This window comes from Rana temporaria, chromosome 12 (genome assembly GCF_905171775.1).
Source record: "Rana temporaria chromosome 12, aRanTem1.1, whole genome shotgun sequence".
In the NCBI taxonomy this organism is placed as follows: Eukaryota; Metazoa; Chordata; class Amphibia; order Anura; family Ranidae; genus Rana; species Rana temporaria.
Genome location: NC_053500.1, coordinates 135390955 through 135408868, shown reverse-complemented (window position 1 = coordinate 135408868; position 17914 = coordinate 135390955). Strand labels below are relative to the sequence as shown.

General features: G+C 47.9%; 1 protein-coding gene across 3 annotated transcripts; it reads left to right on the top strand.

The window, feature by feature from the left end:
• Window positions 1-633: 633 nt before the first annotated feature.
• On the top strand, window positions 634-11906 carry CCN5 (cellular communication network factor 5). Of its 3 annotated transcripts, none has more exons than XM_040330842.1 (5): window positions 634-750; window positions 2448-2667; window positions 4618-4854; window positions 7662-7843; window positions 9485-11906. In XM_040330842.1, the coding sequence occupies exons 1-5, from the start codon at window positions 706-708 to the stop codon at window positions 9701-9703; spliced, it is 903 nt and encodes a 300-aa protein (XP_040186776.1). In that variant the 5' UTR covers window positions 634-705; the 3' UTR covers window positions 9704-11906. The 3 variants fall into 3 exon arrangements, with proteins under 3 accessions (XP_040186776.1, XP_040186777.1, XP_040186774.1); XM_040330843.1 differs by having other exon boundaries at window positions 2445-2667; window positions 7665-7843; XM_040330840.1 differs by having other exon boundaries at window positions 2445-2667.
• The last annotated feature ends 6008 nt before the right edge of the window (window positions 11907-17914 follow it).

Genomic DNA, 17914 nt, shown 5'->3' with positions numbered 1-17914 from the left:
GGCAAACTGCCGGCATTTGATGGGGCAAACTGCCGGCATTTGATGGGGCAAACTGCCGGCATTTGATGGGGCAAACTGCCGGCATTTGATGGGGCAAACTGGCAGGATTTGATGGGGCAAACTGGCGCGATTTGATGGGGCAAACTGGCGCGATTTGATGGGGCAAACTGGCGGCATTTGATGGGGCAAACTGGTGCAATTTGGTGGGCATAGTGGCTGCAATTGATGGCACAGTGTCAGCAATTTATGGGCACAGTGGCTGCGTTTGATGGGCACAGCGAGGCTGCAATTGATGTTTTTTTTTCCCAGTTTGTTTGCGCCCCCCAAAATTTTTAAGGCACCAGCCGCCACTGGTTTGAACTGTGCCAGAGAATCGTGGTTCCAGCGTTCATGAATGCCCAGTGTGCCCGGGTGTGGGGGGCTCAGGCACATTCAGGTGAGGTCTCTGCACAGTCCCACCTATATGTAGACATCTTCTCCCCTCCGCTGCACGGCCAGCTTCCTCTGACAGCTCACAAGTCAGCTATTTCCTTTAAATAATAATAAGAATATATTTTTAGTTTAGAGGTGAGTGAAAAACATCACGTGGAATGTGGAAATTTGGACGAGTGTCCAATGTTTGTGCTGCAGCCTGTGAGTAATATCCCAGCAGCACCGTGAGAACAGAAGCCATTCTTCAGGCTCTGCGCTGGGCACAGACGGATTATGCTCACAGCTGAATGCCTTCTGCTCTTTGTCGCCCTGTCACAGGTAAGTGGCACTTTGGGGACAGATGGTGGCACTGCCACTGCGTGGGGCCCATCTGACACCCTCATGTAGGTGTGTAGCCTCCTGTAGAAGTCCAGCTCTTTGCTGTCATACTGCAGTGATCTTCTTGGGACAGTTTACATTTGGAAATCATATTCTGTGATCACTGAGCCGTCATCACATAGAGTTCCAATCACACTTTGAATGACAATTGCGCGGTCGTGCAACGCTGTGCCCAAACAACATTTAGATAGAGCTTTCTTTTGGTGGTATTTAATCACCACTGGGTTTTTTCTTTTTTGCCTAAACAAATGAAAAAAAAAAGCAAAAATGTTGAAAAAAATAATGTTTTTCTTTGTTTCTGTTATAACAATTTTGTAAATAAGTATGTTTTTTCCTTCACTGATGTGCACTGGTGAGGCAGCACTAATACGCAGCACTAAGGCAAACTGCTAAGGCGGCACTGATATGCAGCACTGATTGGCGGCACTGATATGCAGCACTGATGGGCACTGATTGGCGGCACTGATAGGTGGCACTGATGAGCACCCTTTATAGGCACCAATAGGCAGCAATGATGGGCACTGATGAGGCACCACTGATGAGGCGGCACTAATATGCAGCATTAATGGGCACTGATATGCAGCACTCAAGAGTACCAAACACTTCAGGGGGGTACAACAAGAAGAGTACAAGACACTGCAGGGGGTACACCCAGAAGAGTACAAGACACTGCAGGGGGGTACAACCAGAAGAGTACCAGATACTGCAGGCAGGTACACCGAGAAGAGTACAAGACACTGCAGGGGGGGAGTACACATAGAAGAGTACAAGACACTGCAAGAGGGCACACTCAGAAGAATACAAGACATTGGAGGAGAGTACACCCAAAAGAGTATAAGACACTGCAAGGGTGCACTCAGAATAATACCAGACACTGCAAGGGGATACAACCAAACGAGTACAAGACACTGCAGGGGGGTGCAAACAGAAGAGTACCAGACACTTCAGGGGGGTACACCAAAAAGAGTACAAGACACTGCAGGGGGTACACCCAGAAGAGTACAAGACCCTGCAGGGGGGTACAACCAGAAGAGTACCAGATACTGCATGGGAGTACACCAAGAAGAGTACAAGACACTGCAAGAGGGCACACTCAGAAGAATACAAGACACTGCAGGAGGGTACACCCAAAAGAGTATAAGACACTGCAAGGGGGGGAGAGTACACTTAAAAGAGTACAATACACTACACAAGGGTACACTCAGAATAATACAAGACACTGCAAGGGGATACAACCAGAAGAGTACAAGACACTGCAGGGGGGTGCAACCAGAAGAGTACAAGACACTGCAGGGGGTGCAACCAGAAGAGTACAAGACACTGCAGGGGGGTGCAACCAGAAGAGTACAAGACATTGCAGGGGGGTGCAACCAGAAGAGTACAAGACACTGCAGGGGGGTGCAACCAGAAGAGTACAAGACACTGCAGGGGGGTGCAACCAGAAGAGTAGAAGGGTACACCCAAAATAATCTTCTAACCACAGTTGCCAGTTGCCTGTTTAAATGCCGCCAATAACTGTACCATTCCAAAGCATATTTTCCAACAGCTCTGTATGCACGTCTAGGAAATAAGGTCACTGCTACAGAATTTTCTTCTCTCCAATCATACAATATCTCATGATGTTATATTTCCAGCAGATTTCGGCTCAGCTCTGCCCCAGCCAATGCACATGCTCCTGGGCTCCAGCAAGATGTCCTCCAGGAGTCCCACTTCTTCTGGATGGCTGCGGATGCTGTAAGATTTGTGCACGCCGACTTGGTGAACCATGTAACAAGATCTACCTATGTGATCAGACCCAGGAGCTTGTCTGTGATTATTCTACAAGCAAGGATGGAGGAAGAAGTGGAACCTGCAACTGTAAGATACCTTAGAGGTCCCCATTTTGAAACATCCCTTCATTTCATAACCATTACATTGATATAGCATATGATTTGCCCTACGTCCATTCAATATACAAGCCAGCAAGCAAGATCATCCTCCAGTTTAATATCTATCCTCCTCTTTTATTCATTATTAGTAGGGTTGTCCCGATACCAGTATCGGTATCGGGACCGATACCGAGTATTTGCGGGAGTACTTGTACTCCCGCAAATACCCCCGAAGCCTAAATAGAATACTTGCCCCCCCCCCGCCGCCGCCGTCGTATATCGCAAAGCCGCCGCCATGTTAATCACCGCGCAGGGAACATTAGAGTCAGCTTTCGTTTGATTAGCTGTTTTCCCCGCCGCACGTAGACACTCCCCCTTGCTCGGGATTGGACGGATCTGTCCAATCGCGAGCAAGGGGGAGTGTCTCTATACACAGCGCGGCAGGGAAAACAGCTTATTCAAACGAAAGCTGACTGTAATGTTCCCTGCGCGGTGATTAACGCGGCGGCGGAATCATTTAGTTACGGGGGACATGGCTGCATGTGGTGGGACATGGCTGGATATGTGGGGGATATGGCTGCAATATGTTTGGGGACATGGCTGCGTATATGGGGGACATGGCTGCAATATGTTTGGGGACATGGCTGCAATATGTTTGGGGACATGGCTGCGTAAATGGGGGACATGGCTGCAATATGTTTGGGGACATGGCTGCAATATGTTTGGGGACATGGCTGCATATGTTTGGGAACATGGCTGCATATGTGGGGGACATGGCTGCATATGTGGGGGACATGGCTGCGTATATGGGGGACATGGCTGCAATATGTTTGGGGACATGGCTGCAATATGTTTGGGGACATGGCTGCATATGTTTGGGGACATGGCTGCATATGTGGGGGACATGGCTGCATATGTGGGGGACATGGCTGCATATATGGGGGACATGGCTGCAATATGTTCGGGGACATGGCTGCAATATGTTTGGGGACATGGCGGCATATGTTTGGGTACATGGCTGCAATATGTTTGGGGACATGGCTGGATATGTTTGGGGACATGGCTGCATATGTTTGGGGACATGGCTGCATATGTTTGGGGACATGGCTGCATATGTGGGGGACATGGCTGCATATGTGGGGGGACATGGCTGCATATGTGGGGGAACATGGCTGCATTTGGGGACACATTTTAAAAAAAGTATCGGTATTCGGTATCGGCGAGTACATAAAAAAAGTATCGGTACTTGTACTCAGTCCTAAAAAAGTGGTATCGGGACAACCCTAAAAATTGATTAGGATCAGATAGCATGAATTAATCATTATGCCTCGTACACACGGTCGGACTTTTGAGTGCAAAAGTCCGTCGTGAGTCCGTCAGAAGTCCGACGGAAAGAAAGAGAACAGGTTCTCTATCTAAGGTCTGCCGGACTTCTGACAAAAAAAGTCAGATGGAGGCTACACACGGCCGGACTTTCCTAGAAAAAAAGCCCGTCTGACTTTTTTTCTCGGAAAGTCCAGCCTTGTGTATGAGGCATTAGATGTCACTTGTAGCGGGATCAGGGCTTTTTTTTCAGGGGGAACTTGGTGGAACCGAGTTCCACCAGATCTGGCTCAGACCCTTGGGTGCCTGCTCACCACAATCACTTGTAAACACAGAAGTCTGGTTTCTGTGTTTACAAGTGACAGCTCTGCACTCTGTGTGTAACCCCCCTGAACTCTGCACTCTGTATGTAATGCAATCCTGGTATTTAAATGCCCCTTTAAGACCCTCCTCCTACTGTTTTAAATTTTACTGACCACACCCACTATTTGATGTGATTTGGAGGTGTAGGGGGAGGGGTTTTGTGGGGTCGTGGTTAAGTTCCAGCACCTATTGTTTGAGAAAAAAAAAGCCCTGAGTAGGATAATGATGTTGTCACAATATGGTGTTTCCCCAGATAATGACGGTGACAGCTGTGACGTAGATGGGAAGGTGTATCAAGATGGAGAGACATTTCAGCCGAGCTGTAAACTCCAGTGTAAATGTGAGGATGGAGGGGTGACGTGCGTCCCACTTTGCAGTGAAGATGTCCAGCTGCCAACGCCAACATGTCCCTTCCCGCGCCGCGTAACAGTTTCAGGAAAGTGCTGTCCACAGTGGAGATGTGATGGACACCCAAGCAGTCTGGAGACAGGTAACCATGGTTTTAGATATAGGCCAAGACACCCTATGTAAATTCAGGCTTGTGGCGTCACTGACCACACACACCACAAGGTGACTGGTGTGGCAATTTTGGAAGTTTTCAATCAGTTTTTATTTTATTTTAGGCCTCGTACACACCATAGGTTAACCAGAGGACAACGGTCTGATGGACCGTTTTCATCGGTCAAACCGATCGTGTGTGGGCCCCATAGGTTATTTAACCATAGGTTAAAAAAAAGCCAACTTGCTTTAAATTTAACCTATGGATTCCCAACTGATAGGTCAAAACCGATCGTTAGTAGGCATGACCATCGGGAGGGCCGGCCTTTGGGGTGTGCAAGCTGTGCGGCCGCACAGGGCGCCATGGGCAACAGGGGCGCCGTGCGGCCATCACGGCTCGCAGAATGTGAGTCGCAGCTGGTCCGGCGCCAGCTTCCTACCACCCCCCCTGTACCCCACTGCCAGCTTCCTTACCACCCCTCCAACGTCATCCCCCTACCACCCCCCCCCCCCCGTCACCCCCCTGTCATCTTCATCCCTCCTGTACCCCTCCTGTTTGCAGTGATCAATGTTTTGATACATATTTTTGGTTAAAAAAATCGCAATAAGCGTATTGGTTTGCGCAAAAGTTATTGCGTCTACAAACTACGGGAAAGATTTATGTCATTTTTATTGTTTTTTTGTACACCGCGACATTGCGGTGTACAGATCGGACCCCTAACTGACACTTTTGGGGGTACCAGTGACATTACTACAGTAATCGGTGCTTAAAATATGCACTGTTACAGTAATAATGCCATTGGCAGAGAAGGGGTTAAGTTATTTATTATTGTAATTGTTTGCACATGCAATTAACTGTTATGAAAACAAATTATTTGTTACAAATATTTTTTTCCTCTTTGTGTATGTTTAGGTGACCAGGGGGCAAGGGGTTAAGATGGGTGGGGGTGGGGGGTGCCACAGGATTAGCTCGCACAGGGCGCCTGAACACCTAAGGCCGGCCCTGACCATCGGTTAAAAATCCACGCATGCTCAGAATCAAGTCGACGCATGCTTGGAAGCATTGAACTTCATTTTTTTCAGCACGTCGTTGTGTTTTACGTCACCGCGTTCTGACACGATCGGTTATTTAACCGATGGTGTGTGGGCGCGACGGAGCATCAGTCATCTTCATCGTTTAACCTATGACAATGGTCCTTCAGACCATTCTCATCGGATGGACCGATCGTGTGTACGAGGCTTTACACAACAGCTTGGTTCACATCCAACTGTCAGGAAACAGATGTCAGTCTTCCAACCAAAGCTGACTTAACTGCAGTTGTGGTGGTTCACTGATTCCCACCGCAATTTTAATTATTTTGTTCCTCTTAGCTGGGTAATTATTAAAATTGTAACTTTCAGATTTGTGTACAATTCTGAAAATGTAAAGCAGGAAACATTATAAAATAGGTCATGTTACTGGCTAAGCTAATTATCTGCCTTATAATGCTAATATAATATATTTCTACAAACTATTTACCATGCAAGACTTCTTTCACAATAATCTTATGTCTATATAGCTGCTCTATTGAAAAAAACAGTTGCTTGTCTGTCTGGAAACCTCTCTCACTGCTATCTGAAGCTCCAAACTATTTTTGCATTCCCTAGCCTAGCCACCAACTGGGCCCACCTCCCCAGGGATTGGCTAGGGCTGCATAAATATTCAGGCTGCTCATTTGAATATTCCCACCCACTATATTCTGGAAGTCTCCAGATGATAGGGGAAAGCAATCAAACTTGCAGCCTGTAGAGCCCAGAGCAGACCAAAGCAATGATATGCTGCTCTGCTGATTACAGCAGAGCCATAGAACTCCATGGGCCAGATTCACATATAATTACGTTGCTCCTGGGCAGCGTAACGTATGTGATTTACGTTACACCGCCGCAGGTTTACAGCGTAAGTGCCTGATTCTCAGAACACTTACCTGTAAACTTGCGGCGGTGTATCGTAAATGCGCTCGGTGCAAGCCCGCCCAAGTCAAATGGGGCGGGCACCATTTAAATTAGGCGCGTTCCCGCGCCGAGCGTACTGCGCATGCTCCGTCGGGTGAATTACCCGACGTGCATTGCGCTAAATGACGTCGCACCAACGTCATTTGCTTAGGCGTTAACGTAAATGGCGTCCAGCGCCATTCACGGACGTCTTACGCAAACGACGTAGATTTTTTTAATTTAGACGCGGGAACGACGGCCATACTTAACATTGGCTGCGCCTCATAGACCCAGGGGCAACTTTACGCATCGCAAAGGCTACGGAAACGTCGTAAATTCTCTGCGTCGAGCGCGCGTACGTTCGGGAATCGTCGTAAATTGCTAATTTACATAAGCGACGGGGAAAACGACGTCGGCGACACCTAGCGGCGGGAAAAAAATTGCATTTAAGATCTGACAGCGTAAGAGCCTTACGCTTGTCAGATATAAGGGATATCTATGCGTAACTGATTCTAAGAATCAGTCGCATAGATAGGCCGGGCCAGATTAGGACTTACGACGGCGCAAATGGCTTTGCGCCGTCGTAACGCCTTTGAGAATCTGGCCCCATGTACCTACCCTAACTAGTCGCCTACCTGGAAGGGTGCTACAGAAGATAGAGACTGGCATTTTAGAACATGAAATAAAAGTGGTGGCTTTTGCCAGCATAGTTCCTTTCATTCATGTTATACATCAGAAAGAATATATTGATGTGTTACGTATAATGGGGATCGTTATGGAATTTTAAATTTTTATGGAATATTACATTTTTGTCTTGTTTTGGTACAGAAGGACTGACACAGACGGCACCAATAAACTGCCCGGAATGGAACACAGAATGGGGAGCGTGTTCTGCTCTTTGTGGCATGGGCATCTCCTCTCGTGTGACCAACCAGAACCCATATTGTAGACTGGAGAGTCAGCATCGCCTGTGCATGGTGCGACCCTGTGGAGCCCCATCAGCTGCCACTGTAAGTCTGGACTATAAACAAAACCCTGAGTCTTAACTTCCTGCAGCGCCAACTCCATGCCATTTATATCATTTTAGGAGCTCAACCCCAGCTACATATGACGTGTGTCATATCTCATGTCATATGTATGATAATAGGAGACTACACTAGAGGACATCAGCTACATATGGAGGTTAGTAGTAGAGTGGCTGGAGGATAGTAGTAGAGTAGCTGGAAGTTAAAGAGGGGGTTCACCCTAAAAAAAAAAAATTTCTAGCATTAAATCAAGCATAGTAGCGCAAGCTACAGTATGCCTTTATTTTATTTTTTGGCCCCGTACTCACAGTTTAATCCCGTAGTGAAGTTTCAGACTCCACTCGGGGAATGGGCGTTCCTATGCATAGCGAAGATGATTGACGGCCGACTATGGCGCGTGACGCTTCTCCGGAAATAGCTGAAATAGGACTTGGCTCTTCACGGCGCCTGTGCATAGTCTGTGCGCAGGCGCCGTGAAGAGCCGAGACCTACTCCGGCTAATTTCGGGAAGCGTTACGCGCCATAGCCGGCCGTCAATCATCTTCCCTCTCCATAGGAACGCCCATTCCCCACGGGGAGTCTGAAAATTCACTATGCCATTAAACTGTGAGTACGTGGCCAAAAAAAAAAATAAAGGCATACTGTAGCTCACGCTACTATGCTTGATGTAATGGTAGAATGTTGTTATTGAGGGTGAACCACCGCTTTAATAGCAAGATGACTGGAGGATAGTAGTAGATTGGCTAGCGGTTAGTAGCAAGGTGATCGGAGCATAGTAGTAGAGTAGTTGGAGGTTGATAGCAAGATGACTGGAGGATAGTAGTAGATTGGCTAGCAGTTAAGCCTCGTACACACGGACGCTTTTTGCAGAGAAAAACGGTTGTGTGTATGTTTTCTCGTCAAGCAAACTGCCGGGAATCTCGACGAGAAAAATAGAGAACCTGCTCTCTATTTTCTCGTCGGGATTCTTGTCAGGCTGTTTCCCGACGAGAAAACTGTGCGTGTGTGTATGCGGCTACAAGCTTACCTGTCCTCCGGTAAGCCCGCACATGCTCGATGAGACTTCGAAGCATGCACGGTAGCTTATAAGGGTAGTGTAGGGTGAAGCAAGATGGCGGCGATGGCATCGAATGTGACGAGCGCATGCTCGTCGTGTCAATGACGCCACCGCGTTCTTGCCATTCAAAATAACGGCGGTTCTTTCGAAATGTGCCGTGTGTACACTCGGCTTTGCAAGAAAAGCTTGCCAGGAATCTCATCGGGAAAACCAACGTTTTTTCCCGACGAGATTCCCGGCCGTGTACGAGGCTTAAGTAGCAAGGTGACGGGAGGATAGTAGTAGAGTAGTTGGAGGTTAATAGAAAGATGACTGAAGGATAGTAGTAGATTGGCTGGAGGTTAGTAGTAAGGTGACTGGTGGATAGTAGTAGAGTAGTTGGCGGATAATAGCAAGATGACTGGAGGATAGTAGTAAGGTGACTGGAGGAGAGTAGTAAGGTGACTGGAGGAGAGTAGTAGAGTCTGTGATGTCAGTTTGGAGGTCAAGAACTTAAATTTGTACATACAGATTAAAGTTGTACATACAGAGGAGGAAAATTACTGACAAAGATTTTTTCGTTTTTTTAGGGGATCACAGCCTGCAAGCCAACCCTGGTGTCTTCTCATCCAATTAGGTGGGAGACTCAGGACTGCATCAGTATCAGAACTTTTTGGCCTACATTTTGTGGTTCCTGCGGCAGGAGGCACTGTGTTCCCTATCAGACTGTAAATGAATTGGTTGCATTCCAGTGCACTGCAGGGTTGAGGATGAAGTTGATGATGTTTATAGTGTCCTGTGTTTGCTAATAACAAAATTAGAAAAATTAAGTGTACTATGGACACACCAGTCAGGATCACCTGCTCGTGTATACAGACATGGCTCTCTGGAAAGTCCCCACCAGGATCACCTGCTCGTGTATACAGACATAGCGCTCTGGAAAGTCCCCACCAGGATCACCTGCTCGTATATACAGACATAGCGCTCTGGAAAGTCCCCACCAGGATCACCTGCTCGTGTATACAGACATAGCGCTCTGGAAAGTCCCCACCAGGATCACCTGCTCGTGTATACAAACATTGCGCTCTGGAAAGTCCCCACCAGGATCACCTGCTCGTGTATACAGACATAGCGCTCTGGAAAGTCCCCACCAGGATCACCTGCTTGTGTATACAGACATTGGTGTGTGGAAAGTTCCCACCAGGATCACCTGCTTGTGTATACAGACATTGGTGTCTGGAAAGTTCTCACCAGGATCACCTGCTCGTGTATACAGACATTGCTGTCTGGAAAGTTCTCACCAGGATCACCTGCTCGTGTATACAGACATAGCGCTCTGGAAAGTCCCCACCAGGATCACCTGCTCGTGTATACAGACATAGCGCTCTGGAAAGTCCCCACCAGGATCACCTGCTCGTGTATACAGACATTGCGCTCTGGAAAGTCCCCACCAGGATCACCTGCTCGTGTTTAAAGACATAGCGCTCTGGAAAGTCCCCACCAGGATCACCTGCTCGTGTATACAGACATTGCGCTCTGGAATGTCCCCTCCAGGATCACCTGCTCGTGTATACAGACATTGCTGTCTGGAAAGTCCCCACCAGGATCACCTGCTCGTGTATACAGACATTGCTCTCTGGAAAGTTCTCACCAGGATCACCTGCTCATGTATACAGACATTGGTCTCTGGAAAGATCTCACCAGGATCACCTGCTCGTGTATACAGACATGGCTCTCTGGAAAGTTCTCACCAGGATCACCTGCTTGTGTATACAGACATAGCGCTCTGGAAAGTTCTCACCAGGATCACCTGCTCGTGTATACAGACATTGCCCTCTGGAAAGTCCCCACGAGGATCACCTGTTCGTGTATACATATATGGAGCTCTGGAATGACCCAATCAGAATCAACTGCTCATGCACACAGACATCGAACTCTGGAAAGACTCCACTTGGATCACTTGCTCATGTATACAGACATGGAGTTCAGGAAGGCCTCACCAGGACCACCTGCTCATGTTCACAAATACTGGGGTGTATGGTGTGGAGTACTGAATGTACTGAGGTGTATATTGAGTGTATTGGGGTGTACTGTATGTTGAGTGTATTGGGGGACATGGGAAGCGACCCAGGTCTATCAGGAATTTTCTGTGGCGGTGTCTAAGGGTAGACGAGCTGAGTATGGTAGTGTGTATATGGGGTGTGAGTGAGCTGCATGTATGGGGGTATGCTGTTTTTTTGGGGGGGTGTATGGGTGGTCTGAGCTAAGTGTATGGGGCCAGTGCTGTTATTGAGGTGTATGCAGCTGTGCTGAGAGTACTGGAGTGTATTGAGGAAGTGCTGAGTGTATTGGGGTGTATGGGTGGTGTGAGTTGAGTTCATCAGGGTGTATGAAGTCAGTGCTTGTACTGGGGTGTATGATGGTGTGATTTGTTTATCGGGGTATATAGAGGGAGTGCTAATTGTATCAAGGTGTATGGTGTAAACGGTGTTGGGTATATGGAGTGCATTGCGGTGTATACTGAGTGTATCGGGGTCTATGCTGAGTTTATCGTATCAGGGTGTATGGGGTAGAGTGTTCTGTATTATTGGGGTGTATGCATGGTGTGAGTTGAGTTCATCAGGGTGTATGAAGCCAATGCTCGTACTGGGGTGTATGATGGTGTGATTTATGTATTGGGGTATATGGAGGGAATGCTACGTGTATCAAGGTATATGGTATAGACAGTGTTGGGTATACGGAGTAAGTGCTTAGTGCAGTGGGGTGTGTTGTTGAGTGTATTGGGATATATGGAGGGATGCTGTGCATGAGGGTGTGAGAACATTGACCCTTTTATCCAATGCTGGTGTAAGGATTTTTGGCACCCTAGGTGAAACACTTATTTTTACAACCACCCCCACCCCTTCCCTGGCTCCACTCCTGACTCTACCCCCTGTGCCCTGCCCATGTATACCCCACCTTTTTAATGAAGCGCCCAGCAAATGCAGCTTCACCAGCACCTATCAATGCAGCCTCACCAGTGCCCATCAATGCAGTCTCACTAGCGCCCATCAATGCAGCCTCACCAGCGCCCATCAATGCAGCCTCACTAGCGTCCATTAAATACAGCCTTCCAGCTGCCATTAAATACAGCCTAATAGCGCCCATCAATGCAGCCTACCAGCGCCCACCAATGCAGCCTACCAGTGCCCATCAATGAATGTTTGCTTGCTTCCATTGATTCGGGAGTCGTGATACAAACACAGTCCTCTGCTGCCGCTGCGTCTCTGACACTATGTGCATATGGAGCAGTGGCTGCCTGTTATGCTGAAACTTAGTTGCTTGCTGAAGAGAAAAGAGAGTAGGAGCACCATTGCCTGGGCGCCCTAGGCGGTCGCCTTGTTTGCCTAGTGGTAGCACCGACCCTGCTCTTATCCTATAGAGCCACTCCTGCCAGCAAGTGCAGAATTTCAACCATTACAGAAATGTTCAGCTTTAATTTTTCCCATGGCCTCATTTTGTGTAACACTGGTTACCCCTCCCTCCCAACCACACAAGAAGCAGTACGGCACCAAACATTCAATGACCCTTTGCCCATCCTATTCTCACCCCATCCTATACCTAGAGCAGAGGCGCCCTGTCCTCCATCTTCAGCTACATCTCCTACATCCCGAAAGAAGACACAGCAGTAGTGGTGGGAACAATAATCAACTCCAGGCTCGACTATGCAAACTCCCTTTACCTTGGTCTCCCAAAATACCAGATTGCTGGTCTGCAAGTCGTCAAGAACATGGCGGCATGATTGGTAACAGGAAAAAAACCCTGGGAATCAATCACTCCCTCCCTGAGGTCCCTCCACTGGCTGGCCATAAAGGACTGAATAATTTTCAAGGCCCTCTGCCTGGACACACAAATGTGTACAAGGAATCGCCCCCCGAATATTTATGTGAGAAAATAAAATACCACAACCCCAATCGCGTTCTTCGATCAACTAACCAAAATCTACTACAAATCCCCAGGGCCCGTTACAAGACCAAAGGAGAACGAAGATTTGCAGTCTAAAGACCTCGACTGTGGAACCCATTACCAACTAATATCCGAATGGAAGTGAATCACAAAGCCTTCAGGAAAAAACTCAAGACCCACTTATTCTGAAGGCTAAATAGAAGGAAACGGATACAAAGCACCTTGAGGCGATTCAGTTTGCATTTGTAGCGCTGTACAAGATATTCACTCACTCACTCACACGTACTGATTTGCAGGATTTCTGATTGACAATGTCAATCAAGCCGGAAGACCCCAACCAATCTCAATGCCTTGGGCTCTTTATTGGTAAAAGTGGAAAACCCCTTTAACAATCTTAGCCATAAAACATTTCCATGTTTTAAAATCTCAAGAAGGCCAAAGGTGGAGTACAATAAATTATTGTCAATAATAATGTTCTTTATTGTGTGATATGATAGGTCTTATCACAGAGGACAATGTGCAAGTCAGGATAGAGGAACAGAAACTCGACCCAGAAGAGATGGCAGACATTACATCCTGGATACATTTACTGTAGATCAGTTCTACAAAATAATCTGATGAAGGACAACTTACCATCATCAACATCGGCCATGGCCCAGTGTGGTAGGACTCCCAGGAACAGGTCAAGCTGCAGATTCTAAGGAAAGCATTGCTCTGTATTATGGAAGGTTCCAGACTGTTGCCCTGCCTATCAATGTAATACAACCAGGTCCTCATTTTTGCTGAGCCTGCACATTTTATGTAGAAGACTGTACCATATACTTACATTTTACCTTCTCTGTGCTTATAGGAACTGCAAACAGAGTGGGGTGACGGCGTGCCACACTCTTCTGCCGCGTACACTAGGGTGACCACGTGTCCCGGATTGCCCGGGACAGTCCCGCATTTTGCAGGTCTGTCCCGGGCACCTTCATTCCAGGACTATACAGTGTCCCGGAATGAAACTGACACAGCCACCCCCAATCTGATGCCCCCAAAAAAGGCCGCCACATCACCCCTTTACTCACTGACAGTACTTGTCCTGGCCGGGAATGCCTGGAGAAGCACAATCCCCACCCCCTGCTTGTGATTGGAGAAATCATAAATCCCGCCTCTTGTATCCAATCACTGTGCTGTGATTCGTTACAGCACAAGCTGATTTTTGGGAAGGGAGGGTGTCCCTGAATGGTAGTTTGGAAATGTGGTCACCCTAGCGTACACACGATCGGAATCTTCGACAAGAAAAGTCCGATGTGAGCTTGTGGACGGAAATTACGACCGTGTGTAGGCTCCATCAGAATTTTTCTGTCGGAAAGAGAGCTGGTTCTCAAATTTTCCGACAAGAAAAGTTCTTGGAGGAAATTCCGATTGTCTGTATGCAATTCCGACGCACCAAAAACCATGCATGCTCGGAATCAAGTCGACGCACGCTCGGAAGCATTGAACTTAATTTTTCTCGGCTTGTCGTAGTGTTGTACGTCACCGCGTTCTTCACAGTCGGAATTTTGTGTGACCGTGTGTATGCAACACAAGTTTGAGCCAAAATTCCGTCGGAAAAAAAATCCATGGTTTTCTTGTCGGAATTTCCGATCGTGTGTACGTGGCATTCTAGTTGCCCAGGCCAGGTGTTTAGATTAGCCAATGGACTGGGATATAAATTGGCAGCAGAAGGAAGTTGTCCTTGGTGGGTAGGAAGTTCAATGCCAGCCCAAAGTTAATTCCAAGTAATTCAGTAGATGTAAACTGGATAATACTTTGCTATGTGCACTGTGCATTATAATGAACTGCCATTTTTATTAAACTCTTTGTTTTCATCTTTTTCCTCTTTTGTTACATGTGAGTGTTACTGTATTCCTCTTTGAAGCCACTCCTTGTCTACTTGCAGTTTAGCCCAACATTCAGCCCATATGTATGGAGCTTAAAGCGGAGTTCCGTCAAAAAAAATTATTAAAAGTCAGCAGCTACAAATACTGCAGCTGCTGACTTTTAATATAAGGACACTTACCTGTCCTGGGCACCCGCGTTGTCGGGTCCCGAAGCCAATTTGTCCCTTGGCTCTACTGCCGCCATCTTTGGTAAGGGAATCAGGAAGTAAAGCCTTGTGGCTTCACTTTCTGGTTCCCTACTGCGCATGCGTAAGTCGCGCTGCACGATCCCACTGGTCCCTGCTGTCTTCTGGGACATGTGTGTCTCCCAGAAAACAGCGGGGGGGGGAACGGAGTAGGCACAGGATGTGGTGTAGGTAGTGTGAGCAAATACCTGTATTACACAGGTATCTGATCCCTCCTCCCCACTGAAAGGTGCCAAATATGACACCGGAGGGGGGAGGATTCCAAAAAGCGGAAGTTCCATTTTTGGGTAGAATTCCACTTTAACAGTAAATCTAATAAACAGCTAACTTAAACATCCCACAATGGTTCGGTAACTAGGTGAAGTGTACACAACACTAATTACATCTCCAAGAGAATTAGCAGAGAGACAGAAACAATGGGTGACTCAATTAACAATGGAAATTCACATCTAGGAAGCACACAATGGGGGAATTATACAACAAGAGAAAGACGCTTTAATATATAAATTTACAAAAAGCAGCAGCTTCAGTATCAGCTTGTTTGAACTGATTATAATTTTCTGCTGTGAGTCTCTCAGTCTAGGAGGGGGTTGCAGCAGCCAAGGCTAGAACGGGTTGCTGATTCCACAGGTGTAAAGAAATGAAAGGTGAAAGCACATCCGGCCCCAAGGCAGTCATTCTAATCTTCACTACCTGATGAATCACTAACCTGAAACAAGCATGTAAGTCAGTGAACTGTAGGGATGTCCAGTGCTAAGGTTGGCTCTAGGTCAGTAATTGAATAGGTATAGACAGGGCTTTTTTTCAGCAGGAGCGCGGGGGAACGCAGTTCCGGCACCTCCAGCTCTGAATGTATGCATACCCCCCAACCGTCCCGGATTCCGCGGGATCCTCCCGGAATTCTAAGTGTGTCCCGGGGTCCCACGGACTAAACTAGATTCCCGCAAAACAGGGCCCCGGGCACGACATTACGGGTGGCGACATTCCGTGCCTCCATTTTTCGATTTCCCCCGCCATGTTTGTTGTCCGGTGCCTGGCCTGTGATTGGGCGTATTGGCGTCATGTGTGCGTCGTGGGGCTGGCCTGTCTGCCACGTCTAGAAGTCCCGCCTCCGCACATGACCGCTATATGCCCAATCACAGTGCGGGAAATACGGACCATGGTGGATGATGGTGCTGCAGGTGGAAGGGGGTGCTGCAGGTGGATGGCGCTGGCGGGGATTCGTAACAAAGGTATATTAGCACAGGTAGGAGAAACCCCCCCCCCGCTCAACAACTTTGATCCCTGCCCCCCCCGCTCAACAAGATGTCCCGCATTGGATTTATTAAATGTTGGGAGGTATGTGTATGTAATGGCAAGGGGTGCTGGGGTGTACTGGAGGGTCTATTAATGCTGGCTGCTGGGGGATCTATTGCTGCTGGAGGGGATCTATTTTTACATGGGGGAGGATCTCTTGTTGCTGGGGAGGTCAGTTGTCGCTGGTAGGGGATCTATTGTTGCTGAGGGGGGGCTCTTATGCTACTGGGAGACCATCGATGTTGGGAGACATCAACTGTTGAGGGAAGGGTCTATTGTTGCTAGCTGTTCAGAGTCTATTGTTGCTGGAGGAGCTCCATTGTTGCTGGCTACAGGGGATCTATTTTACTTCCTATCATATACAAAATACTTAGCACCACAAATTGATACTTGGTTCTGTATCCATTACTAAGATGTGGGTAGGGGGTGGAACCAAGGAATAGTGTTCGGAGGTGGGTAGTGAGTGGAACCAAGGACTGGTACTCAGAGGTGGGTAGGTAGTGGAAACAAGGAATGGTGCTCGGACGTGGGTAGGGAGTGGAACCAAGGAATGGTGCTCGGAGGTGGGTAGGGAGTGGAACCAAGGAATTGAGCTCGGAGGTGGGTAGGGGGTGGACACAACCGGTGACTCAGAAGTAGGGAGTTCCTGCACCTATTCCCTGAGAAAAAAAGCACTGGGTCTAAGAGAAAGGATCAGAATGACTGCCCTGTTAGGTGGACCTTCAAGAAGTGTAGGGCAAAAAATGTATTTACATTTCCCCCCCACTGCTGATACTCGCTTTTCTTCCCTCCCTGACCTGCCCACTTAGGCCTTGTACACACGACCGAACATGTCCGCTGAAACTGGTCCGTCTTACCAGTTTCCGCTGACATGTTCGGTCGTGTGTAGGGCCGACCGGACAGTTTCCCGGCCTAGCGGACAGGTTTCCAGCGGACAAAAGTTTCTTAGCATGCTAAGAAACTTGTCCGCTGGAAGCCTGTCCGTCGGACATGTCCGATGGTCAGTACGACTCATCGGACATGTCCGCTGGCCCGAAATCCCACGCATGCATCGAAGTGATTCGACGCATGCATGGAAGCATTGAACTTCCTGGTGCGCGCACGTCGCGGCGTCATCGTCGCCGCCACGTCACCGCGTATTCTGTCCGCGGGGAATTTGGTCTGATGGTGTGTACACACATCAGAACAAATGATCCCAGCGGACATGTCCGATGAAAACGGTCCGCGGACCGTTTTCATCGGACATGTTGGGTGGTGTGTACGAGGCCTTAGAGAACATATTTTATCCAACTTGGGTAGTGAATGACTCCCTCCACTTTTCCAACAATAAAAGGCTTATGTGGACAACCGGCAGGCCATGCTGGGCAGAGGAAGAATCCTCAGCCAACAAGATTTGGAGGTTATAAAGAGTTTTTCTCTTCATACCGACGATCAATGGGTTGACTGTAAGCAGTGGGGGTAAGGGGGTAGCAATTCATTGAACCTCTTGTTTTATAAAAGCACAGGTACTCTTTTATGCTAGAAGAACATATGCCTTCTCCCTTGCATAAGTGACCAACCATAACATTTTGCATCAACTTAGCACTAAAGGCTCCAGAAGGCTTCATGAAACGTCTGGTGATATTAAAGTTTGATAAAACACGGGAAAATTCATTTGTGTGTCGGTGCA